Raw genomic sequence first — 27,718 nt, forward strand, 5'->3', positions numbered from 1 at the left:
CATAACAAAATCTTGCAAATAACTTAAATCGGATTAAGTTTCCCTCTCCCCTCTCTCCTTCATGACCTCCAGCCTTTTGTTCCTTCACCTTCATGCAACCTGCTGCGCATCGACTGTACCAATAATTCAGATTTCTTTCAGTGATTTTTAAGGAGGCACTTTTAAAGTTATTTTCAAGCAGGCTTCCCCCCCGTCCCGTGATGGGTGTACAGTGCAGTCGCTGATGCTTCTCCGGGAGTACGGCTCTGCTGCCGAGCCGCGGTACAGGGATGGATACAACTGGAAGGGTGAGGAATGGAGACAATTTAGCCTGATATGGCTACTGAGCGTATTTTGAGTATAATGAGAGTCCACCTCTTGAACATGACACGTTATACTACATGTTATTAGAACTTTCTATTGCAAGTAGTTAAGCAACACCCATTTCTCCAACACTGACGTATTTCTTCATAACAGGTTTTTTTGAAAGGGAAAGCTGAGTCCCTGGCATTGTAAATCTGAGTCACACATAAGAAAAACAAGTAAGAAAACAGGATGGGTTAACTTAATTCAACCATTCAGCTTGCCCTCAGTTCTACCAGCTTGAAGTAGATGACGTAAACAGCACGCTAACTTTATAAAAATATTAAATATTTCCAAATTGCTGGCATGTATTTGCCACGTCCTCCTAGTCTGATAATCACTATCTTTGAATAGTTTTACTGATATGTTTCTCAAGCTTGCTTGGAAGAACATTTCACAGATATTTTTTTTAGAGAGCATATTGCATTCAGTGCATAATTTTTGCCATCAGAAAAGGCAGTTAGATTGATCTAACGTGACAAATCATCTTTGCTACTACTCACCTATTTATTATTCAAGTCCCTGTTGTTAGTTACAGGGATTTTCTAACGCTTGATATTAAGCTGCTGCCCCGGCTTTCCCTCTGTTTGCGAAGCCGTACACAGTTTGAAAGACTAGGAAAAAGCAAATATTGCTCATCATCCCTCTCGCAGCAATAACCACTAATGACCCCACGGTTGCTTCAGCATCTCCTCTAAGCACTTCACAGTGAATTTCTTATCAGGCCAATTGAAACCTCCAGCTTCTTTCAACATGCTACTCCTGACAAAGATCTCCCGATAATCTAATTTTCAAAACCACTACCCTCTAGTCTTTATTTTTAAAATACAACATATCAAGATGTATGATGCGTACAAGCAAGACCCAGTGAAACACTCACTCATCAGTAGGTTCGTAATTAAAAAACACGGTTTAAGGTCTGAAGTGTTTCCTAGTCAACAACGCTCAAGTTTGTATAAAAACCCCTTTGACGGGACGGAGTGGAAGGAGAGCAGGGAAGGGGGAAGATAAAACCTGAAAGCGCAGAAGCCCTTCACTGTGAAGCTGGGTAACTCCTTCCCCCATCTAACACAAAAATAACACATCGAGGAAAAGACTATTAAAAGTCATTGAAAGAAATGAATGATTATAAAAGCTGAAGGTTCTTCTAGTGGTCAGTATGGACAGGACAGGATTATGTTAATTTTCTTTTTTTGGCTTAAAGCTTAGAGAAGTTTAACGGAGCGAGAAGTAGTCCAGCGCAGAACGTCATGACTGGCTGCAAACAAGCCTGCTCCACAAACAGTCAGATCTATTCCAGTCCTTTATAGAGGCCCTTCAGATTCTACCATTATTTTTCTTACATGGTCAAAATATCATGATTCTTATGTCCCCAGATGTGTCTGAACTGTCATGACACAATACATTTCATATTTTATAGGAGTAACTACAATGGTTCACTTTGCAAAAGGAAGCAGTAGCAAATACTGTGCTATTATCCTGATTCAGACAAAAATGAGTTACTTTGTCAATATATCTTTCCTTCTGATCAAAAAGGCTGAGAAAAAGGAGAAACACAAGATAGGAAATAAAGTACAGCTTAACACAGGGAAATAGAGTAAAAAGTCCTTTGACTAATTAATATAACATTATACCCAGGCTTCCTAACCCCTACCCTCCCTTCAGTTACAAAAACAGTGGATGATTTTCTGTCCAGCCCCAGCCTACTTGACTTCGGAATGCAGACGGCGGGCAGTATTTTGAAATACAAGAATATTCAAAGGTTTACGATGCAAACGAGCACAGCAAATCCCTACAGTGAAGCGATGTAAATAGCATTAGGAAAATAAGAGAATACATTACCATATTCCCTCAATAAGCCATCGACTAAAGAACACATAATCCCAACAGTGGTCTCATCCCTTATTTACTTACACATTCTTCCCAAACATCAAGAAAACGGCAATTTGTTCTTGCTTTTTTATACTCCTGAGGCTGCCAGTTGGCAAAAATGCAGGGCTCGCCTCTGCCGCGCAATGCCTGTGTTGTTCCTGTATCATACTAGGAAATTCTTTCACTTGTGTATTTTTATATAAATAACAAAATATATTAATTTTGAATAATAATCTTTATTTCTTTATTAGTTTATTTGTAAAAGGTACATTGTAATCCTGAGCTACTGCTTTTATACATTTAGCATCATACAAAGACAGATCATTTACAGTTTGATCATTTACATTTATTGTGCTCCAAAATCCTTATCTGAATATCACTTTGTCCTAGCAGGAACATAGATAATTTAAATTACATGTATCCCTGAAACATCCACATTAATTTACCCATCTGACCCCATTATCTAAATTACTACAGTCGTCTAAATCACTCAGGACATTCCTTCCAAATTTAGCAAAAACTTGTTTAAAACTATAAAGATGGGCAGTGCAAGAACTGGTCCCTCAATCCTTTGTGAATACATCATTAGAAAAAGCTTTCTGTTTCCGTATTCTCTTAGCAAGTCAGTGCTAAATTGACGAGATGTACTTTGATGGAATGGTCCAAGTAATTGTTTACTTATTTCCTTATTACAGCAGTTAACGTGAATTTACAGCATCTCCCTTTGCAGTGACCAGTGCATAACTCTCCCCAACAGGGAAAATCTGACATGATCAGAGGAAAGTAAGAGGCAACCCATCACCATCTTATTGTCACCTATGTGACACTGAAGTATTATGAAACAAGTCATATGAAATGCTTCCCTTAGACCCTGTAAAGGAACTTGTACGAATAACTGGAGTTAAGTTCCATAATCCGAGCATGGCTTTTAGGATTTGCCAGTTTAAAAAAAAAAAAAAAACCACAAACAAAAAAAACAACCAAACAAGAAAACCCAACCAAAACCAAACACCTAAGCTCCAGGATCCTTGAAAAGAAAGCATTTATCCAAACTGAAATCCAATCCTGGATAAATGGAAATTTAATTGGACTACCAAAATAGCATCTCTCTACCTGAAAAGTCTCAAAGCGTACAGTGTTTACAAATGTCTCTCTAGCAACAGTGTCAGTCTTTAAAGCACACTCAGCACTTTCATTTCCTGAATAAGGTCGCTATGATCTTAGGCAAAAGATACAGTAAGCAGTTCAAGCAAAATGCTTATTGCTTAGGTTTTAAAGCAAGCCACTTTAATATGATTTTAGTTAAAATGTTAAGTACAAATGTGAAGCTACTGTAGAAACACTTATAAACACTTTTGCTTTTGAATTCTTACTGATCACCTAGAAAAATGGCAGACGATTTTAACATAACAAAGGAAGTGTAAAACTTAATACTGTCTGTTGAAATAAAATTCAACACCTATAAAGACAGAGTTATGACCATGTAAACACAGCTTTAGTATTCAGAGCTAGGGAATCTAGCAGCAAAACAAACTATTTGCATATTATGTAGTGCAATGAACATTTGTTCTTAGAGACCCCCACTCTTAAGACTACTTTGAACAGAATGGAATCCTTACAGGAAAGGTTTTAAAAGTGTCCAAGATGTCATATCCAGAATTACTAGATGTTCATCTGCTATCATCTAACAATTTCTCTACGCAAAACTGTGCTCCGGATAACTGACTTTAATGGCTCCCCAGTAGCAGGCTCGAATGAGGCAGATTAAACCTAAGAGATAAGCGATAGCCCAAGAAACATACGTTGCGTGAAATCGCCTGGCGAAATCCTGTGTACCAACCTAAAAAGAGAAAACAAAAGCATCAAAACATACAGCACTATCTGCTTTTCCGGGAAGAGCAAATTATACTAAGGAGAAGCATTTCAGCACCTTTTTTACTCTGATAAGGATAAATCAGGTATTTTATTAGCTTAATTTTACACAATTGTAGGATAATTGAGCTTAGAAGCGACATCAGGAGGTCTCTAGTGCCAACTTCCCCGATCAAAGCAGGCTCAGCTCTAAGGTCAGATGAAGTTGCTCAGTGGTTTAATCCAACTGGGCTCCAAAAAACTCCAAGGATGGAGGCTGCAGAAGCCTCTGGGCACACCGCACGGTGAAACATCTTCATCGTTTTCAAACTCAGTAAGATTGTTAAAAAAAATAAAAATCTGTCTTTTAATGTTTTTATTTTTGGCTGTCACTGTTTTTATTAGGGAAACTGGAAAACTCTTCATAACTCATTTAAGCTCACACATAAAAAATTGTTCAGGTTATAGGGTAAGTTAGAGGTACAACAAGAATCACACATATGAATTTGACTGCAGGTATTTCCTCACATGTACTTTTCTGGGACTGCCGGGTAGAAAATTGGCTCTAGTAACCTGTACCAGATACTTCAGAGCCAAGCAAGCCAGACAGATAGTTTTCCGAGTACTAGAGTAACAACATGAGCCTTGCATATGCACATTTCTGACTTTTGGAATCCCATTCCCTTCCACTGTAGTAGAACTTACATTCCTGGCTCTACAGCAATATGTATTTCTGGAAACCTGGAAGTTTTGAGAGCTCTAACAGGAACAAGATGTTCCAGTATTTCTACAGTAAAGTAAAACCATTTTTCATAAAATTGAAGTTTTATGACGAAGAGTCAAATTTAACACCAGGAAGAAGAGACTCTCAAAGTGCCAGAACATTTGGGTTTTAGGAACGTTTCATTTTTCTGGCTAAGTCAGATGATTAAGTCCATGGTTTTAACAGAGGTGATAAAAAGCACACTAACTTCGCAGGTTTTACTCAAATGCTGGGGGGGGAAAAAAGAGCCAGTCAGGCAAGGGAACTCCTTTGTACATGTACACCCCTGCACACAGTTGCAAGTACATCATAGTACATCACTCACAGTTAATCCAACTCCAATGAAGATGCATATCATTCCAATTGTAATATATGCACAGCAGCGTCTCCGTGGCAGTGCGCTTCCAACAGAAGAACTGTTAGAAAATAAACAGTATTTTAAATTAGAAAAAAAACCAACAAACAAAAAACCCAAAAAGCCCGCAACAAACTACGTGAATAGTAACTGTTCAGTCTAAATGGGGGAGGGGAAGAGAATGGCAATACACATACACTATCTTAAATTTATAAAGTTGTAGGCAAAGTTTGCAGTTATACCAAGCAGTAAAGAGTCCACACGTTTGTTCTAAAGGGAAACTATTGAAGATTATCTAGTATCTGAGATTTAATCTAGGTGCTTACAACAAAGAGAGCGGTGCCACACCTCCAGTTTGAATGGGTCTACCTCCTATATCCACAGTGCACCCAGATAAGTATCTTGAATAGCCTTTGGATTGCAAAACCCAAACTTGCTTTGCAGCTTCTATGTAGGTTGTTAGACACCCTTTAGACTTTTAATACATCAATACAAGGCTTTAATACATTCACGGCATTTCAGTAACTGGAAGTCACTTCTACCACCCCTAAATGTCATTAACAGTAACAACCTGTACTACTTATTTCTTGGAATAGTTCACCCAGTACTGTTGGGTGGCTAAACTCTACCTCCTTTCTTGAGGGAAAAAAAACCCAAACCATTTTAATCACAAACATTTCAACGTTTCAAAAGACAGAAATTCTTTAGACACGTTTAAGTCAGTTTTGGTAACTTCAAAGACATGGCAAGTTCTTTTTTGCTTTCCAATTTTCTTTTAGAGTTCTACCACAAGTTACATGAGCTGCACAAATCACTGTTGACAACCAAGGTAAATAAATCCCCTGGAAGTTCTGTCACTCATCGTCTAGAACTCCAATACAGACAGCTTTGTCTCTACCTGCTGCATTAAGTTAACTATTACAGTGCCTCAGTCAAACAGAATATACAATGCAAATCAACCATTACATTCTTTACTACAGGTTAGAGAAATTATTTCAGAAGCTCAGTGTTGTTTAGCAAATACATCTTGAGTCACAAGTTTACCATCACGTGCAGCTATTCTAACGAGGAAAACAGAAACATGATTTAATTCCATTGAAACAGAGTGAACACATAGGTCCATTGAAAGGACTAGAAAGGCAGAGGTGCTTTCGTAAAACATGTACCATCTATCTTAGACGTAGTTTTGGAAGCATCCTGAAGCATTCGTTAGGTTGATGGTTGGACTCGATGATCTTGAAGGTCCCTTCCAACCTAGACAATTCTATGCTATCATTATTTAAGTACTTCATCCCATTCTGATGGGAGATGAACACACCTTTGGAAATAGTGGGATGTTTGTACCCTGTGCTCAAAGATGCGAGGGAAGGTCATTTTCAGCTCATGATAGTTCAGCATATTCAAGATAAATGTACAACAGAAGAAAGCACTGCTGAACTACTGAAGCAGTACATCTGTCATATGACTGACCAAATTTCTGGCTGCAGTTAATTAACCACACAGGCCTCATATGCTTAGCATGTGACTAGAATTTTTTAAGCATTGATCTCAGAAAGCCTTCAAATAGATTGGTTTAAGCAGCTTTACTCCAATATGATTTCTTTACAAGGAATTTCTAAAATGCTCCAAGAAAAAACAACCAACTGCAGTCCTCACGCTAACATGTCGAGCTTCATCTTGCAAGGTATGGGTTGAATAGAGCGACCACTCACAAGCCATCTGTTACACATTTTCAGAAGAAGAGAAGTCCCCAACCTGTTCCGCTCATTAACTTCCCAGGGAAAATGACTTCTGAACAAAAGCCTCACCATACACATTTGGGATGGGACTGGGGGGTGTGATTAGGGTGGAAGAATTTGCAATTGGGGAAATAATGGCATCTTGCCACCCTCTCACCTCTGACACACACTCCCCAAAAGCCACCCTAAACACTTCTACAGCCATTCTAGAAGAGGGTTATGTTGTCTCATTCCAAGTTATGGGAGGAAAACACCCAAACAAAACAGAAGTTTTATAGAAGGGGACAGGGAGGAGACTTTTCCAAAAGCTGAACTGATGAGCACTGAGCTTGCCAAGCTGACCTCAGGTTCCCTCCTCCACAGGATTTCCTGGCTATATACTCAGAAAGTTAATTCCATTACCGGGCTGGATACCTTAAGATAAGCTGGCAGAAACGTCACGTTCAATACACCTAAACCACACATGATATTTACTGCACTGGCTATTTCACACGGAGACAAAGTTCATTTTGGGAAAGACACCTTCACTTTCAGAGCTGTAAATCACAATATTCCAGGTGCCATGTGTATTTTCCACCCATATTTCCCTCCAGTTGTGTCCCCTCCCACCCAGTAAGAAAGGCTGGGGAAGAAACCATCATCTCAAATACCGCAAAAAGGAAACGTAAAGGATGTCTTAATTTAACTGCCTTTTTCTTTCTACAGAAAACAAAGATGAAGTAAATATATTAAATTTCTGTGGTTGTTTCATCACAGATCTGGGAATATTTAGCAATCTAAATAAATCATAATTTATTTTTTGTCTCCCGACAGTGATAGCAGCCACTGGGCCACTCTAAATAGTGTGGCTTCCCCCCTCCCACCCCAAATTATACATAAAAAACCACAAACTAACTTTGAATAAAGAAAGCTGAAACCCTATCCCAAAACCTACCGACTGCAGCAACTTTGACAGGCACAACCAGAAATATTAAAACTGGTCTCAAAAGAACATTTTTAAATCGCAGAAGCGGCTGTTTCCATTGTGGGACTAATGAGGGTGAACTTGCTGCAAAGCTCTGCAGAAGGCAGCGGTTCTTTCTTTTTGAGCTGCTGCTGGGGAAGCAAAAGGCACCTGCCAGACCTTCGGGCAGCAACAGCAGATACAAAAGACACCAAAGCCAATTTAGCATCAGGTAGTAATTAGAAGAGGGACACTAGTGACAGAAGCTATTAAAGGAGTAGCACAGGAAAGAATGCAGAGTGTCTTGTGCTCCAAATAAAGAAGAATCACTGCCAGGATTTCAGACATGCTTTTAGAAGGGTTTGTAAGAGGAAGATCAAAATACCAGTATTTTGAAGGTGAATAGCACTGCTGAAACTAGCCTCCACAGTAGTGACGGGGTTCCAACATCTCACTCTTTCCTAAAGGCCCTGCAGACTTTATGGGGCAAAAGTGTTATAAATTCATTAGAGTTCAGCATTTTGTCAGACCTTAAAGAGAAATATAAGTAGGTTCTAAAGGGAAAAAAAAACAACAAACAAAAGACAAAAAAGCGCAGATATTCGGCATTCTGAAATAAAAACTTGGACGATTCAATTCTCTTTCTAGTAACTGAATTCATGATTCTGAAGTTTCTAGGTGATTTAATGTACAGCTTGGGAAAGAGCAGCAGACAAAAAACAGTTCCTGCTTCTTCTCCATCATTAAATGAGAAAAATACCAGAAGCCTTCCTTAAACCTCTCACTCTGTTGGGAAACAGGCTGATAAACATCTGGTATTTTGAAACACAACAGCACACTAAAGCAGTCAAAAGAAACAGTTTCTCCCCCATTCCCAGGTGTCATCCTCTACACTATAAATTAAAACTATATTGCAACAATTTCCTCATTAGCGACCTTTGCTGTCCCAATGCAGTACGTAACGTTCAACTAAGAGCCCATGTCAGGTAGAACCACTGTGCATCAGTAGGGCTTCTGCAGACCAGGTTTGTAGTCCATTTCCAAAGAGATTTGGTCATTTACCAAATAAATTATTTTATTCTCTGCATCACAACTAATTTCCTACATTTCCCAAGTTATTTTGCAAAACAAGTGGCTCTTTGGGGGGAGGGGGGAAACGTGGGACAATGGCACAGACAAAAAAAAAGTATGTCACAAAATAATACATTTGTGACCACAATGGTAGCAGGTAGATGGGATTAAAGGCAAACAAGAAACCCAAGATCCTGTTTCCACCAACATCCATATATAAAAGGTTCCTTTGTTTATGTATTCGGGGCACTATCGCTTTATTTTCACTGAACATTGTTTTGTTATTGACCCTTTCCTGTAGTAACTCCTAACTTCCCCTGCAGTGTTACAAGGCATTCTTCATATTAAGATCTTATCTCCCTCAACCAGACAGGTGGTCACAAACAAGCTATTTGCAGATTCCCTGCACTTTTAAAAACATTTCAAACAAAAATAATGAAAATTTGAGACTCTAAAAATCTCAGCAGATGTCTTCTGTTGCAGTAATTCAAAGTGCCTTTTGCCTCCATCTACACTATCTTTTTTTTCAGTGACAACCATCAACTGAGTGAACAGAAGGAATGAATAGTTTTGCATCTGACTAGTCGGCTACTAATGAAAAAAGTTTTGCACGAATAAGCTGAGATAAAGAAGGCCACATGCCCTTCTGACTACTCGGCTACAGGTATGACAACCTCTGCCAAAGGGCCAACAGAAAGCAGCAGGTCACTGCAGTTATTTATTCCACCACCATGACTCGAAGCTCTGCCTCACCTATGCTGTGCCCTAAATCCATGCATTGGAAATGTTTATGCTGCTGGAAGCGCAGAACTCCCAACCGTTGCATCTCAGACACAGGAAGACACCCAGCAACTCATTCAAAGCTGAATTACAATATTCCATAGTTTGCATCCTTGGCCCAAGGACAGAAACGCCCATTTGTTAAAGTTTGTTTTGTAGTCCACGATTCAGTTGTCACGCAAGCTGTAGTTTTCACAAATTGCACTGCAGAGATGCTCTGGTTTTATTACCTACAGATAGCATGCTTTGCACTTTATAGACAAAAATACTAAGAAATCCTCACAATCCAGATGGATTTTAAAATACAAGCAACATAAATCAACAGAAGACAGACCAAAAGATCACATGGTGTGACTTTTGGACTGTTGCTTGGAGTGGTTTTTTTTTTTGTTGTTGGGGTTGGGTTTTTTGTTTGTATTCTGTTGGTTTGGGTTTTTTTTTAAGGTTAAACAGCAAATAATTTTGTACCTAAGGAGAGTCAAGAGAGAAGCTGATGTCATTTATCAAGTTGTGATATGATAAAATGTAATTGCAATTAGTTTAAAAACAAACAAACCAAACCACAAAACACCAACCCCCTTTCCCCCAGGATTGAAAAGACCAAACGCAGTTAATTACGGTCAGTAAAAACACCCCTGCAAAGCAGCATCTCATCAAGACCGTGAAGTTATTTGACCTACGCAAACTAGAACCCATCCACTACCCCACACCCCATTGGTTACACTCCTAAGGTTAAACGTGCCACTAGACTGACTTCTCTATCAAATACTCCAGTAAAAGACTTCAGTCACTGCTGAAGGCCAGGCCGTGCCGTGCCAACACCTGCAGTACATTTATCCTGAGCCTTCTGCTTCCTAAGGGACCTGCTAGTTTTTCTGCAACACACAACACAGCTGTGGTTTTCCATTCCCAGTGGAAAACACATTTGCTACTTTAACTGGAAGTCACACTTGCCCATCAAAGGAAGACAAATATTCAAATAAATCACCAGGACAAGAAAGTCTCTGAAGTAATATTTTTAAGTCTTATTTCACACCCTGTGGTTGAGATTCCACACAAATTTGATGTTACTAGTGTAGCTTTTAACAACACTTCAAACTAAGTATTCCTGACATCAGATAAGGAAGGCCAAACAAATACCCAAAAAGCCCCAAACAAAACCAAAACCATAAAAACCTCTTACAGTTCTCGTCTTCTAATTTTTCCTCCTTCTTATTGAAGTAATAGCAAATGAGTAGACAAGTTTTTCCACAGTAATTCATAAACATTAAACAAGCTAATGCATTAAGATGCTTAATACAAATAAGTTGAGTTTATCATATCAGTAAAACCTCTTTCGAATTAAGACAAGATTATTTCCTTTCCAACTTTTACAATAAGCCAATTCAAGTTCTACATTTAAACATGACACCCGATTTAACTGCATGAAATGGTAAAATGTCAAGGACATAAGTTGTTAATTTTAGCAACCCATTCCTGTCTATTGTTAGCAGCTTATTTTTACCTCAGAGAATTTTAATATATGCAGGTTGGATTTGTCAAAGTTACTGATTTGTGCATAAAGAGTGAAGAATTCATGTGCTCTTTAGCCTTGAAATTCAGATGAACACAGCAAAATAATCAGCACAGCAGACTCATTTTACTCCAAAGACTTTCACGGAACAAACACAGGCAACTTAATTAACAGTTAATTTACGTAACTTTGCTTTCAGAGAACTTACATTTTTTTGCAGTGTGGGCATTTTGCTAGTGTGTTAAACCTCAGTTCCATCCACTGTAAAAAGAAAAAATAAAAAGGTTGAAAAACTGGCCTGAGAAAGCATCTGTAGTATTTCATGCTAAATGTCACTGTGAAAACATTTTGCTTCTCAGGCTTTCTTTGACTTGTTTCTTGCTTTCTTCCATAAATGGGGTGCCCTTTTGTCAGTGGCAACACAGGATTGGGATTTCCATGTGAACATTTCCCATGACTTGCCTTTGTATTACAGGATTTGCCTGACGTAATGTGGTTTCATCCACATGCGTAGTATGGGCAACATGATAATATTAATACAGGTTTTTTTCTCTTCCTTCCATGACCATGAATATACCCGGAATCAAAATAAATGTGTTTTCTTTGGCACAGTTACAGATAAATGCATTTTCCCATCTTTCCCCAGCCCTTGCATCATTTGTGAAAACTAAGTTAAGTACACACAGAAAGATTAGCTAAAGAGTATTTTAGAAATTAGATGTCTTTATAAGTTTTATATCAATAAAATAGAGAAAACTGTTGGCTACTTACATGGTATTTTAAAAAGGTGGTATATAAAACCGTACCTGATATGGTCATAACCTTCCACGCACAGACTAAAACCTATTTAGGAAACAGCCTTAGTGAAAGTAATGCCTGGAACTACCTCAACCAGAAGATAGAGAGTCATATACTCATTTAAAGCCAGCAGGTCTTGTTAAATTTCATTCTGCTATAGTAGAACTATTAAACAAGCATTTTAATTTTGATTGCTTTGAACAAGGGGGTAAGATTAGCATTCTTCACTCTGCGAGCGGTTGTATTGTAATTGCAGCTCTCTCCTGCTGCCTTTCTCAACTGGAGGTAACACGGTTTCTTGGCAAAATATAATTCTCCTCTCCCCTCCCCTCCTGATTTATGCTGAAGTCTCACTGCAAGTTACTAGCAGGGGAAGCAGTCACAACACAGACCACCAATGCCTCCATTCGGATCCTCCTTAGCTCTGTGAGAAATCAGAAGTCAGTCTACTAAAGAGACTTGTGGTTTTTTTAGCTGCTACAAACGCCAATCAAAATCAGAGCCCATCCTTGTACAGAAAACAGGACCTACCTACAGCACAGCAGCGTTTAAACACTGCGAAGAGATTTACGATTTTATGTGCAAAGAAAGAGGATGTGGCTTGTAATGCCTTGCCAGCATGAGCAGGTTTTGCTGTGAGCAAGATTCTGATCCGTAGGATTTTCCTGCCTCTTGAAGGTCTCCCTCAGTTTTATTTACTTCTAATGGGGCTAATTCTCCACAAAGAAATAATCCACTATTTTTTGCCTGGTTCTGAAGTATCCAGTTACAATACCAGTTACATAGTTGTTCTTTAAAATTTATTTGTTTACAAAGACTTGGCCAAACTGATTTAGCATAGTTGTATTTTATCCCTTAATAAAATGAAAGCTGCTGAGCAATGCGTTTAAGGAGCATTAATTCTACTTCCACATTCCTGCCAGAGTTAGCTATTTGCCTGCATCCCTGTCAAAACCTACCGGTTCACTTAGTTCTGCGCAGCAAAAGTGGGATAAGGTGTGATTGTCAGTACCAGGGATGGAGACAGGCCTCTTCAGAGCGGTTCTTTCGGCTTTTTAAACTGCAATTCCAGGAACGGAAGCAAATCTAAATCCAGGACCTACTTTTATGTATTTGTAATTCAACTTCACTTCTGTACGCTACTTTTATTCCAGGGTAGGCAGCTCCATTTCCAAAGTTATTCATTAGTGATCTTTGTAGGGTATTAGTTATTTTAATATTTCTGATTATTAGCCATAATTATTAATGGATACAAACTCAAATGCACTTGGGCTCCAAATATTGACGGAAAAAACAGAGGCATTGGAAATCTGTTTTCATTGAGAGTTACCTGGAAGTCAGAGAAGCACTAACTGTTATGATGCCTTCTGTGCACATCAGAAATGTTTGCAGAAAAAAAGCAAAAGCATGACAAGACATTCAAACTACAAGAATTCAGATCACAGTAGCACAGTAGGGAAAGGTTATTTTCATGCACATTCTAATTCTTGGCGTTTTGGTGGGTTTAACAAGTAGTTTAAAGCACGCCAAAAGCTGGTCTTTTTATTTGTATTCCAGAATGATTTAAAGTACCTAATCTTGTTTCATGTTGTTAAGAAAACTTGAGATCACAGTTATGTGAAATTTAGCTCCCTGCTGACAATACAAACTGTATTTTTCCCATTGAAAAAATACAATAAACAATAGCCCAAATCCCTGGTTAGATGTACTGAAACACAGATGAAGATTTCAGAGCTCTTGAATGTTTCAATTGTGGACAAACCCAGACATCCATTCAGGGGTTTACTAAAAGAATATGTCAAACTTTCATTCTCTGAGCCTCAAATAGTTCTCAATACATTCAATAAAAGACAAAGGAAAAAAAAACCAGACATATATACACGTACACATCCCTACATACAGCCGCTTCTGCCCAAAAATGCTTCCCCTCTGCTCCCCGCCCCCCCCATCCTTTGGGAAAGCAAAATACTTCTGCAGATTAAAAAACTTAGTTTTCTAAAGAATTTAAAGGGTTTTCTATTCAATCATTTTAGAAGAAATATTTTTCATATTTGATTAGTTTAAAAAAAAAAAATCGACAGAGCTCAACTGACAAACCACAGTGCTTCGCCTACAGCCTGTGCCTTACACAGCCTGCTCCTGGCTTGTCCTTGAGGGTCTCTCTGACAGCAGGATGGTAGCAGGGGGATGGCAGGGGGGGACAGGGACACCCCTCCCCTGCCTGCCACCAAAGCCAACTTGGCCTTGACAGTCACAAATCATCACAGGCAGAGCCCCTGGGAGAGAGGGGTTGTGGGGAATGACTTACTGCTGGCAGAAACAGTAACTCAGCCACAGCCCGAGTCCAGAAGCTCCCAAAAAAACCCAAACCAGATCAGACTGCAATTCAGCAGGACAGTTAAACTCTCATCCTGCCCTCCTTTTCTGTTCTACTGCTTTTTCCACTTGTCTGAACTCCAAATCTGATAGAAGCAGTGGAAACCTTAACACAGAAAAGACTCCTATTGGGTTACCAAGGAAAAAAATAATGTGATGAACAAAATGTAAATAACTAGTGATAGTTCAGCTACAGTATCACTTCAATAACAAGTCATTCACCCAGCTGAGACAGAAAAACTTTAAGCACTCCATAGCATGGAGCATGCTTTTAATAATTTGTAAAAAACCACACCCCACGTGTAGAGGCAGGGAAAGCACAGCCCATACTTATGCTTTCATATGGAAAAAAAAAAAAAATCTTAGAAATGTGGCAAACAAGTTGATAGTCTTAAAAGAACACAGAACAAGCAACTGAATTTGACTTTACTACCCCAGGAATTCTAGCTTTTTTTTTTTTTTTTTTTTTTTTTTTTTTTTTTAAACTGCCAAGTAAAGTAAGAAAGATCGAATCAACAGAATGGTTCCGGTTGGAAAGGACCTTAAAGATCATCCAGTTCCAACCCCCCTGCCATGGGCAGGGACACCTCCCACTAGACCAGGCTGCTCAAAGCCCCATCCAGCCTGGCCTTGAACACTTCCAGGGATGGGGCATCCACAGCTTCTCTGGGCAACCTGTTCCAGTGTCTCACCACCCTCACAGTAAAGAATTTCTTCCTAATATCTAATCTAAATGTCACATAAGATACCTTACTCAGTAAAATACCTTACTGAGTTGCTGAGAGATGCATCTAGAATTATGTATTTGCTTTACAATGCGGAGATATCAAAGGGCAGAAATACCCTCACAGAAGCTGAGTTTCCAGGCTGGCTAGAATACTTCTGCTTTTTGCTTTTCTGCTCACTCTCAAACCCAAGCAATTTCCCCTATTTTTCTTAACTAAAAATTTTATTTGCAGGCTCTCAAACTGCGCAACAGAAAAAGGTAGAAGAAAGAGTGGTGGGAAAGCTGTCTAAAGTAGGAAAAAAGTGTTTCTTGATAACTCAGCATAAAAGAATACAGGGTTCAAACTTCTAATGATTTTGAGGGTTTCATTTCAGTGTACCATGAACTGGCAAATTCATTTTACTGGCAGACAGGACAATGAAGTTCAAAATGATGCAGTTCCCTAAAGCAACCATCAGATCTTAAGTCACACACACAAATTCCAAATAAGAAAACTTAGCCTTTTAAGGCATAACCTAGTAGTTACAGGCAAAAATCAGCCTTTATGGGTTTTGGGGTTCCCCCCCATTATGTTCACCTAAAGAAGTTCATATCATAAACTACAGAATTAATTTGGGCTGCACTTACAGAAAGCACTAAAACTCCTATGCTTAATAAAGTCCCCAAAGGCAGGTCAATAGTTCGGCAATGAGAATTTTACTTCCTGACACTGATTATCCCTAATTTAAAAAAAAAAAAAGTAACATCACATAGTAGAGATGGTCTTTTGTGTTGGGCCCACATTAAAACTTAATACTGTAACTGTTCTATAGCACTGTTTTTGCCTGTGCAGTTTTAAAGCTGTGCTAAAAAGCATAATTGCATTACAAAATTGAATTATGACTATCAAACTACAGTGTTCATGCAAGTACTTAACTGTTTGTAAAATGTTACTTAAAAAAAAAGCTAAAAGAAAAGGCAACCTTCAATAAAAGGTTCCTGGTTTAGAATATGTACTTGAGATGGCCTTTTTCTTCTGTAGATCCAGTAGCTTTCTGTTAGTAACATTATTCTATATTGCATATGATGTTCTTACTAGTTAAGGTCACATATGGACTTGAATTTAAAAAAAAAAAAGGCAAACAGAAAACCCACTCCAGCTATCTCCAGTTACAGACTACTGTTCTTCAGCAAGAATTATTAACAGAAATATATATATTTTTTTAATATATAGGCAGAATTGGTAGAATATGTCTCAAACACCTCTCTAATGGTTTCTCAGGTAGTACATTACTTGGAAATTCATAATCAAGTCCCTAGCTTCCCCTTAAAAAGAAGTGTAAGAGCCATCTCCTGCTCCCTGCATTCATCATCTACTATAGTAGTCAAGCCATTATAGCACACCTGGATCACACACTGATCCACAAACTTGAAGTAAAGACTGAAGGTACAAGCCTATTCCATTATAGAGCCTATCACAAGCGAACCCTTCTCACTGCTGACACAAGCCAACATGGAGTCCCATCCTTTTTCTTTTCACAAAGGCTTCCTTTTTCCTTTCACAAAATGTACTTCAGTATCCTCCTTCCACTTGAGTGTATCTCCTTCTCTGGAGATACTCAAAACCCACCTGGCTGCGTTCCTGTGCAACCTGCTCTAGGTGAACCTGCTTTAGCTGGGCGGGTGGGGGGGTGGACTAGATTATCTCCAGAGGTTCCTTCCAACCCCTATGATTCTGTGATTCTCTGGCTTTTATGTATCTTACAATCCTTTGTCCACTGTGGTGACAACACAGGTCCTTCAGCTGTACCACTTATCTTAGCCATTTCCCATAACTCACAAACCTGACAAACATTCAAGCACTGCTAGATGATGCAGTTAAAGCTAACTTCTTTGCGTATTGTAGAGACTCTTCATAAATCAAAATTCAAGGCCCTTATACATGTAAAAGACTAACAACAGTTCAACAGCAAAAGAGTATTCTTGCATCCTTCCAATTCAGAAAACATGATCAACTCTCAACCTCACATATAACCCGAAATCTCCAGTTCTGTAACAACTGACAGATGTGCTAATGGCAAACGCTATAACGAACAGCTTTCAGGGGTCCACATAGCAACGGCGGAACTGCTCTCTCAGCCACTGCAGAATATAACCATCATTGCAAGCCTAAACAGAACCTGGAAGCATAACTTCCTTTTCCAGCACCGTCCACTCTTACATCGCTGCGTGGTAAGACTGACTTTGGGCTTTATCCATGCATGCACATAAAGACTGTTAAAACTTTTCTTGAAGTGCATGCAAAGATAACCAAATACAGACCACACAACCACAGCAATGCGAGCACAGAAGCAGCTTTAGTTCCATAGAGTGAGGCAACATGCTCTTAAAAGTGCTCACAACAAACAGCTTGAGGGATAGCACGGTGTGTCGAGGAGAATCTGGTGATTTACTTACAAGGAACGTATTTCCACAGTGCCCGCATACCACTCTAGTTCCGTCTGGTTGAACTGGCAAGGCAGGCTGAGCTGGCTGCTCCTCTGGGATCAGCATTACCGGACCAAGAGTAATGATGCGTCTACTGTGTTAAGAACATTAGATGTACATGTAATTAAGCTAGCAAGAGAAGGACGATGTGTTTAAGCAATTAGCTCAGTCACTACCAAACATTTTACACTTTCAAACTATAATCTGCTTTTTAAACAGATTATGTACCCAGTTTTGGTCTCTCTCCAAAGTGTTTTCCTTTTCAGTTTTGCAAACATTCTCTTTCACTATAAGATCAGCCACACAAGCCAGAACCCTGTTGAGATCAAAGACTTGCCGTCATATGGCAGAAATGCTCCTCAGGAAAACAAAATCTTAATACCCAGGCTGAGCAATCCCATGAATTGGAATGTACATACCCATGTGAAACATGCAGAAAGAGTAAGGCCTCTTCCATAACCCAGTTCTCCTTCCCAAGTCAGATACTCCTTCCCACACTACTGACAACCATGTCAATATAAGCAGCATGCACACATATGTACAGTAAAAATTCCATTCAAATGGAGCGAATTAAAGAAGAAAAACACCCCAGATGGACTAAATGCAATCAATTTACTTTAAAAAAAAAAACAACAAACAAACAGTTTGTAAGTATTTGCTTTTATGTTCAATGCATTTCCAATTTAATTACACAATTCGCCCATCCAAAATGACAGTACCCAAGTTAACCTACTCAAAGCAGAATAAGGATCAGACTTCCTAGCATGAAAAAAGTGAAGGGAAAAAATGAAGCGATATTCTGGATGGCCTCCCTTCCATCTGGAGCCATCCATTTAGGGAATACTCCAAGCTCTCTCCTTCAAAGTTTTGCTCATCTTCTAGTAAGACAAATACACAGGCTATCTTAGGGAAACTGTTGAGATACACACTTTTGAAATTATTTTAATAAAATTAATGAGTTTCTGATTCAGCTTGGTTACCAACCATGTGATCTATTTACAACTGAAGTATCCCATGAATATTTTTTCACTCTGAAAAAAAAAAATATATTTGAAACTTTTTGAAGTTTTCCCCAACACTGCATTAGTTTAAAAAAAAAAAATAATAAAAAAAAAGTCTCCCGAAGTCTCAAATTATGTTTTAAAACCAGAATAGCCAACAGACTGGCGACTAGGGCAGCTAGTGTGGTAGAGGTTTCACTGAAGTAGCTGTAGATCTAGCCTTCATCTCAAGTTTCTCCCACTACAGCTGCACCACACATGATCAAATTACTTCTACCTCAGTGGGATCTTTAACACCCTAAGCCCAACAGTAAGAATGCTCACTATGGCAAATCACACTTATTTCTTTTATAACACGTGTGTAAATTAAAGTTGAGAGCTGAGAGGAGACTGAAAACTCAGTGTACCAAAGAAGGGAGGACAGGACTGAAGCCAACCTATTGCTCCCTCTCCTGTTTCATTCTTAAGTCCCCACTCAGAACCAGGCAAAGTGAGCAACCTGTGTGTTTACAATAATTAAGTTTGCAAGAAATTATGAACGTTAAGTCCCAGAAAAAAAGAAGTGATTTTCTTCTCCATTGTTCTTTATACCATTTGTTCCTTATAAAGTGGCTTAAAATGGGAAACACACATTTGAGACTACCGCTAAACACAAAAAAGAGAAATTTTTTTCCTCTTTAAAGTTAATTTTAAAAAAAATAATTCAAAATTGAGACTACCACAACCTATCTGTGCAGTAATTCAGTAATGCTCTGTAAGTGTACACGTGCAGAGGCTTGACGCTCTTTTAGTTTTAAATACTCAACACAAAGAGCACCATTGCTTTAAAGAAAACTATCTCAAGGGACTTACAGTTTTTTATTCTTACCAGTTTGGTCTTGGACAGCCTATTTTCCGAGACGTATCCTTACAGATAAGGAGACAATTACATTGACATCTAACATACTTCTTCCCTGAAGGAGGGTTTTTGATTGGCTACAACAAAAAAAAACACCACACCAGAGAACACACATCAGAAGTCATAGTAATTCACTTTTTTCCCCTTGTAACAGTATGACAAAGCAGAACAACTTCAGTGGCAAGCTCTTGCTAACAGAGAAATACAGTTCCTCTTACAGAGGAAACTTGAGAGTCAAGGCAAAACTGGAAGTTTTCTCTCTCTGCTCAGAGAAAGAAGTGCGAATTTCCTCACTAGAGCAAAGAGAGATTCTGCAAACTAATGGAAAAATAAATCATATTTTAGCAATGAAGAATCGAAGACTTCAGTTTAATTATTTTTTAAAATGTAAGCTTAAGTAGTGGTATTTAAAAAAAAACAAAACCAACAGTCAAAACATCAAGAAAGCCTCCTTGCCTGGTACAATGGCTTTATTCAACAGTAAAAGGATCACAGTCTGTTTCTCAGTCACTAAGAGAATACGCAGACATTGCTGAACTGTAATCTTATTTTTAAACAGTACTGAAATTATCTTTCTCCAACCCAGGACTCAAGTTTCTGGGTCCCTTTCATACACCAAATCACAAGTCTCAAAAGCTGCAAATTACTTTGTTTGGGCTGAAACACTATATATTGGCATGGAAAGTGAGCATTAATGGCAGGTTCTCCACTCCCTCTTGTAAGTGGGGGGAAAAAAAAAAAAAAAAAAACACAAACCAAAAAACCCGTTTTCCTACAGATTTAAGGCTTCCTGTTTTCTGGACATAATTTAAAGTTCTTTTCAGAAAGTAAATAAAATCCAGTGTTTTTAACGCAAATGCCCCCAGCAGCTGTGAAGTGCTGCAGTATCAGATCCCGAAACTAAAACTGACCGGAAGGAAAAAAAATAGAACCAAGAGGCCAAAAGCTGAAGACTTGAATTAAGAAAAGGAGAGGAGGAGCAAAAAGGTCTGTGATGACTGGAACAGAATCTACAATTTCTACATTTCAAAAGTGTTGTGGTTTGTTAGCAAGCTAACAAATTGACTGAGTAGCATTGCAGGAAGAAAACACACATCCAGGGAAAAGTGTGGGTTAATTACTTTGTCTTTTCCATTCTTAAAATAATTCAATTCTTCATTTCTCTTCATCCCACCAAAACCAGTTTCACCCTTCTTTACAGAAGAGTAATTGCTTAAACAACATATTTGCTTTTTGCCTTCTGCCTCAGAAGGAAACATCCTGCACAGCTTCATCAACAGCACAAAGATTTATTCTAATTGCTTATGTCCATCCTTGTTCCAGCCACCCTTCAGCTTGTAGACTAGCAGCCAGCTGCATTCACAGGTCCCTTGGAGGAAGGGACTCACCCATGGTAGGTGAGGACTTGAATTCTACCAAGGATGCACTTCAACATCCCCCCACTTCCCTCCACAAAAAGAAAATGGTAAAAATCCATTTTACCGTAGCTTCATTGCAAACTGTGCACTTAACAACGTGTTGGTGTAGCTTGCCATCCAAATTGATTAGCGACTGGCACACGCGGCAGTTTATTACAGGAACACCGCTGGCATCTGGACTTGCAATGGCAGTATATGGAGGAGGAAGCTCTGCTGCAAAAGATCAGGAAATCTCAGTTGAAAAATCAAACAGGGATCCTAAAACACCATCAGCAAAGATAGCCTCTAACAGTCACAGCCTCAAAAAATGAAAAAAAAATAAAAAAAATCTGAGTCAATAATTAGCATAAACATAAGACAAACGTAAGTTTGCTTTCCCCTTCCCCACAACTTCGGTGTACCCCAACATCAACCGTAGTTGTACGTAAAACATACCAGCAACACAAACACACCGTAAATCACTCCAGGAAAGTGGGTCAGACAAAAGGCTCGTCTACACAACTTTCTTTTCAAACCAACTGTTTACAGACTTTTAGAAAAGGCCGGGGGGGGGGGAACACCAAACCCATTACAGATTAGTAGCAACCAGAGACTGGCTTCTGAAGAAAAAACCAAACCAAAACAAAAAACACAGAAGATAAAACAAGGCACAGGTAGGCAGAAGAGCCATAACCAGCATTTACAAACATCTGGAGAGACTGAAAACAGTCAACTATTTACCATATAGCATCAAATACTACAGGTAAAAATACAGAAAAGTTCTGTTAAGGAAACAGGTCTTGGACGGGAAGTGGCATAAACTGCTTCTGTTTTGAGTGGAACAGCAGCAAATTTCTGCTATCTTGAAGAAAAAAGATGAACTGAACCATCAGAGCTTCTGCTTGTAAGGGCTCCAAATATTTTTCTTGTCCAAGATCCAAAGCACGGATGCACAAGGACATTTTTAAGTCACTTCAGACAAGCTAATACAAGGCCCCTGTGGAAGAGAAGATTTCAGCTTCGCCAGTCCTGAGCCCATGGCAAACCAGGGAGGAAACGCTCAGGATCCTTCTCAGTTTAAGAATCCATGGAATGGAAGCAATTCAACGCAGCAACCTCTCATGAGCTTATTACCACAATTATTTGGCATGTAGTAGCACCGGCTTTTATTTCATCGAGAAGTTCAGGGTTCTTCAGGTAAGCAAACAAGAAATGGGCATATTTAGCGGTTCATAGTTAATTTTTATTTCTTTTTAATACTAATAATTTGAAATTATTACTCATGAACTTCAGTAAATGATTTCATAATTAGATCCAAACAGCCAACAAAATCTTGAGGGAAGCAATGAGAGATCAACCTACTTTCAGTTTACAAAGAGCACTGAACAGAGCAGCATCTGCTGGAGGGGTGGTGAGGGAGATCACAGGCTGCCATCAAAGCTGACAAGCCCAAGTATTAAATTTAAGCCTATAAGAAAGCACTCATCACTCCTTCACTCTATTTTAAAGTAAATGTCATAAGCTGGAGAGATAGAAGAAACCCTGCCTGCCCTTCAGGTCCAAAAATCATCACAAACCTTTGAAGCAGCGTTGCTGTTCAGAGCTCAGTCTCTTTCCTACTTGGCCTACAAACAACCTGGACCCCTACTTGATTTTAACTCACACAGGCAGCAGAAGGAAGGTGGACACCTTGAGGGTCTCAGAATTTCATCCAACGTACTTAAATTATTTCAGACGAGAAACAAAATTAACTTATATGCAGCAATGCGATTCTGAAGTCATCACACAAACCAATGCTCCGTTGCTTGAGCAAGTGAATTTCACCCCTTCAGCTTTGATACACTGGTTGCAGAAACCAACATCCTTAAGAAATATCAGATAACTTCGGGCATTGTTCTGATTTTTTCCATTTCTGAGAAGTTACATTCTGAGAAAATACAGCATCCAGACAAAATTTTTTTTAAGAAAAACAGTATTTTGCAGTACTCTGATACCCTGTTTTCAGTACAAGACTGCCACATGCAAGAAAGGAGATATTACAAGACCTTAACAAACAAAAACACATAGAAGACAAACTCCCAACCCCCAAAACCTCCACTTTGGCAACTGGAAACAACCTCAAGCCTACCAGACCACTGCAGAAGCCAGATCTGAGATGCGGATGATGGGAACAGCAGTGTCTTAGCTGCAAGCGGCCAAGTCAAGGCTGCAGCAGGGGGGTTTTGGCCGTAAGCCGGCTGCCTCATTGCTCCTGTAGCTGATGAGCTTTCTGGCTAGGAGAACAGGTAGCCATAAAGCAAAAGGCATGTCCAGCAGATCCAATACCAAACTCGCTGTCAAGACAGCCCTACAGTTCAATCCCAGCTTTGAGGTTGCTTTTCTGAAAAGCAACAATCACGTTACAGAACTTCTTGGCTTAGTCCTCTCCATTTCAAGTGCGGCTTCTCGACTCACTCAGCTGGGCACGGGGCAGCTGTACTATGGAAAGGCAAAAGGTATCCTGAAGGGTATGAGGAAGCGAAGACACACACACACACAGCCTTTCAGCTTTCCACTATCCTGGAATACTTTAAGAACTGGCAACTATGCCCTTCTAGACATTTATAAAATTCTATACCCTACATGTGACATCCTACTTGTAAAATCCTAAGTGACTTAGGATTTTGAAAGTTGGTAAAATGTTTTGTCTGAGCACCTACAGACACCACCAGGCACTTCTCCAGCCTCATACTGGAGCTGCTCGGCTTCCAGGTAAGCAGCCTCTCCGTTCCTGTCCTGCTGGCTCAGCAAATTGCAGATAGCGAGTGAATAATGGCTGCTTTTCAGAGCGGTGCTGCAGCAAATAACATTTGCTATGGAGCAGAAAGCCGGAGGTACCCTGGCACTGCGACCTTCATGCTTAAAGAAAAAGTGCATTTGGAAGAGCTCCAAAAAACAAGCCAGCAAAAGCCACCAAAATTAAGTTTAAAGACAAGTATATTGGGGGTGGGTGTAAAGGAAAATAAAGGCATTGTCTCTGAGTTTGTTGCTCATTACCCCTTAATAAAAAGTTTCCAAAACACTTTAACATATGTACTTTGGTATGACTTTTTTTTTTTTTGCCAGCTTCAATTTCAGGCTAAACATTAACAACTAAAAACAGTTCATAAAAGTCCATCACATTGGATGGGACTGGATGGTAGGCAAGATTTAGGTACACACCAGGTGTTTCAGTATACATTTAATGAGATACTGAATTTCCTGCAGCTGACATATCAGTTTACAGCTTTATTATCACTTCTTCTTAAAAGAAATAAAATCCAATAGTAATTAGTTCAGCAAGATTAGCAGAGCATCCTGCCATGCAGTACGTCTGACTAACCTACAATTCCCTCCTCACCCCCACAGGACAGAGGTGCAATGGGAGATATCACACGTTCAACCATACAAATTCCTTGTGGTGCTTGTGCACTTTCCTCCCTTGGTATTTGAAGGGCGGCAACCACAGGGAACCACTTGCAGCTTATCTGGGTCAAACAGAAATGAGTTTGGTTTGGGGATTGTTTTGTTTATTTGGTTTTTGTTTGTTTTTTAAAAGAATTTTTTTATCCTGACCTGGGAAGGGGTGGGTGAGGGAAAAAGAAGAGTTGGTGATCTATGTCAGAAAACTGAGGGGGAAAAAAAAAAAAAAAAAAAGAGGAAAAAAGTGCTGGGTAATCACCCTTCAATAGGGGGCAGAGCTGATGGTCCCACCCTTTGTCTGTGTGAAAAGTTGGGTCTCAGCTGCAGCCCAACAAGGGAAGAGGAGGCTGCTGTCAAACCATGGCCTCTCTAATTTAAAGCTCAGGATGACATATTGGGCACAGCAGATAATTACAGGGATAAATCTATTAATGTTCATTCAGGTGGTAGTTTGGAGAGCATAGGGCTTCTTCCTCCTTCCTCTACCTCTCCAGCTTCACACCAGCCAGGTGATGTTAAGCAAGGAAGCTCTGTAGAAAGGGGTTTGGAAGCAAACCCCATCTCCCCACGAGAATGCTTCTTCCCTCTACGTCTAGACTTGCGCTAGGGAGAGAGATAAAGACTGCCTGTTAGCTAAAAAGGCAGTTTAGCTTGCATAGCTCCTTTCGGTAAGGATAACTGACAGAGCAAGGAAACTAGAGCTACCCGATACATGCGATAGCTCCGTAAAATTCTGCTCCACAGATTATCTCTTTCTAAGTCTTGTATAGTAGTTTTGAAGTAATATGCTTGCTCATGGACTGACCAAACAGGAGATCCTCAACTTGTGAGGAGATGTCTGACATTTAAGAAAGCTCTATGGTTCCTCCTCGCTGCTGGGAGCAAGCCATTTGTCTCAAGCATCACCCGCCACCACCGGTGCCAAACCAGTTAGCAGGTGTTACAGACACACGCCAAAGGTGCAGCAGGACACAGCTACCAACTGAAAGGAGTATTTGGGGTCCACTTTGTTTCCAGGTCATGAGATTTTACTCTGGGTTCAATCAAGAGCCACCGATCCAATGCATTTTCACTACTTTTTTCAATGTATAAAGACCTTTTTAAAATAGATTGAAATAAATGCAAAGCTAATAGTTAGAGGATAAGGACTACTAAGAATAAAACCAGTGACTTCAAACTAAAGTAGATTTCTGGAATTTTTTAAACTACAAAACTTAAGGGATGATGCCAATCCTACACTATAGGATTGGAGGGAAGAAAAAAAAAAACCAAACACCAAAACCCCCTGCTGTTTTTCAGGCCAGCATTTGTGCAATTCAAGTGAAAGTGAGCAGTCAACATCAGCTACAGCACTAACTGAAAGACATTTTCCTATCAAGGCAAAGAGGACTAGCTTTCCACAAGTTTAAATACTATACTAAGCAGACAGATGCTCACTCATAGCATTCTAGTTACATATGTAATAAAACTACGCAATTACATAAAAATCCTCAAGAAAGGGCCAACACACTGGAGCGAGAGAGATCAGGACTGTAATCTTACATTTTAAATGCTACTGCTAGCAAAGCTACAGTAATCTTATTTAGTCTTGATTCGTTCGGCTTTCTCACCCCCCCTCACTTTCTGCTCTATAATGTTTAATTGGGTGGTGGTGGGGGGAGAATCTATTAATGCATTTTGTAAACCTCCCGAGATTTATATTTTTTAAGTAAAATTTTTTCACCTGCTTACTAAATATTCAGTATTGGTCAACAAGATGATTTTCCTAAATCTGTAAAAGAAAGTTAATACCATATTGTTAATGGATATCCCTAGCTACCGTATCTGGAATCGCCACGATTCCAGATTTGTGACCGCAGCATCCGACTTGCTTTAAAAAAAAAAATTAAATAAAGACAAAACCAGACTGTGGCCTTGAAATGTGTGTGCAAGGACATCCTGGTGGGTTTGGACTCCAGCTGCCACGATGCTCAGAGCCCCTCGGTGGCTCCAAAGCGGCTGCCAGAGCCGGGCTGAGGCACTTCCACGGTCACCGCAGATAAAACAGAGATGGGGGCACCTGACTCCGCTCCGCCGCCCCCGCGTTGCAGCCCCGCCGGCTGCCGGCCCGCAGCGCGGCGTTCGGCCCTCCCTAACTAGCGATCTTTTACTTAATCCTGCTCCTAATTAATGGGGGGTGAAACCCGAAGTCCAACAATTACCTTGCAAGCTCCGGCATGCGCGTGAGTTACAATAAGCAGACCGGTTCAGGCCTGTTCTACCACTGCAAACAATTATTTTAATTTTTAATTATTATTATTTGCCCCCCACCCCCCGCTTCCTTCTGAAGAGTTCGCCCCGGAGCGCGGCGCACGGCCTACCCGCCCCTCAGCGGCGTTACCTGTTGTTCCACAGCTCGCCCCCCCGCCGGGGCAGGGCCCTGGCTCCCCACACCCCACCCGCCGCTACCCCCGGCCCACAAAGGCCGACGGAGCCCCCCAGCCCCGCCGCAACGGGGCGGAGGCGCCGCGTCCCCCCCCTCCGCGGCGGGCGCAAGGGCCCGGACCCCCCCCGCCCCGGGGCAGCGCCGAGCCCCTGCGGGCCCGCCCGCCGCCAGCCCCGCGGCTCCCGGGCCGGCAGCCGACACCCCCCCCCCCCCCCCTTCGGCACGGCTCCGGTGGCGGCGGCGGTCGCCTTACCTCGGGGGCTGCTGTCCGGTAAATAGGGCGGCGCGGTCGGGGTGACATTGCCGGAGCCTGGCGCGGAGAGCAGCGGGGAGCGCTCGTCCACCCCCTCGGCGGCCATGGCTGCGGCACGGAGGGCCCTTGCCGCTGCCGGGCTCTCGGGGAGGGGCGGGGAGGCGGCGGCGGAGCCGGCAGCGCCCTGGGAAGGGGAAGGAGCGGAGAGGAAGGGGCTGGGAATGAATGGGACCGGAGCGGGGGCTGGGCGAGCCGGGCCTGCCTCCCGCCGTCACGGGGCTAATAAGCGGGGAGGGCCGGGCTTCCTGCGGGGGAGCGGTGCTGCGGCGGTCCGCGCCGGGGCCTCCCGGACCGGGGAGCCTCCCTGCGGCCTGCCGGCAGCCGCAGCGCCGGCCGAGGAGGAGGAGGTGGAGGAAGAGGAGGAGGGTGGGCGGTGGGGAGGCGCGGCCCGGCCCGCCCCTCTGTGCTCCGGGGGGCCGGGCGGGCTCCCTCCTTCCCCGGCCAGCACCGACGGAGAGGGAAGAGCCTCAGCCCCTCGGAGGTGGCCGTAGCACGGAGCGGTGAATCCAGGGCGGGTTCAGCGGGAAGCGGTGTCTGGAGGAGAAACCTAACAACCATCCTTTTTTAATTATTTTTTTTTTAAGTGCTTTTGATTTTATTTATTTTTTTTTTCTGAAACGCTGTGGTTATCGATACTAGAGAAGCGC

The 27,718-nt window shown here is 40.9% G+C and overlaps 1 protein-coding gene across 2 annotated transcripts; it reads right to left on the minus strand.

Moving 5' to 3' along the window:
* Positions 1-2,430: 2,430 nt before the first annotated feature.
* Positions 2,431-27,591, minus strand: PIP4P2 (phosphatidylinositol-4,5-bisphosphate 4-phosphatase 2). 2 transcript variants are annotated; one of them, XM_074577411.1, is made up of 7 exons: positions 27,012-27,591; positions 20,978-21,123; positions 19,466-19,572; positions 17,567-17,690; positions 11,438-11,490; positions 5,154-5,244; positions 2,431-4,054 (listed from the first exon to the last, which is right to left on the minus strand). In XM_074577411.1, exons 1-7 carry the CDS (start codon positions 27,115-27,117, stop codon positions 3,911-3,913), a joined length of 771 nt encoding a protein of 256 aa, XP_074433512.1. In that variant the 5' UTR covers positions 27,118-27,591; the 3' UTR covers positions 2,431-3,910. The 2 variants fall into 2 exon arrangements, with proteins under 2 accessions (XP_074433512.1, XP_074433511.1); XM_074577410.1 differs by having other exon boundaries at positions 20,978-21,126.
* Positions 27,592-27,718: the final 127 nt, after the last annotated feature.

Source organism: Larus michahellis, chromosome 2 (assembly GCF_964199755.1).
Source record: "Larus michahellis chromosome 2, bLarMic1.1, whole genome shotgun sequence".
Classification (NCBI taxonomy): domain Eukaryota; kingdom Metazoa; phylum Chordata; class Aves; order Charadriiformes; family Laridae; genus Larus; species Larus michahellis.

Coding starts and splice junctions, on each gene's coding strand:
- PIP4P2 (XM_074577410.1), bottom strand. CDS start 27,117: ATGGCCGCCGAGGGGGTGGACGAGCGCTCCCCGCTGCTCTCCGCGCCA. Junction 21,127..27,011: donor ACCGGACAGCAGCCCCCGAG/GTAAGGCGACCG, acceptor GATCTTTTGCAG/CAGAGCTTCCTCCTCCATAT. Junction 4,055..5,153: donor TCATTGGAGTTGGATTAACT/GTGAGTGATGTA, acceptor TTCTCTTTTTAG/GTTGGTACACAGGATTTCGC.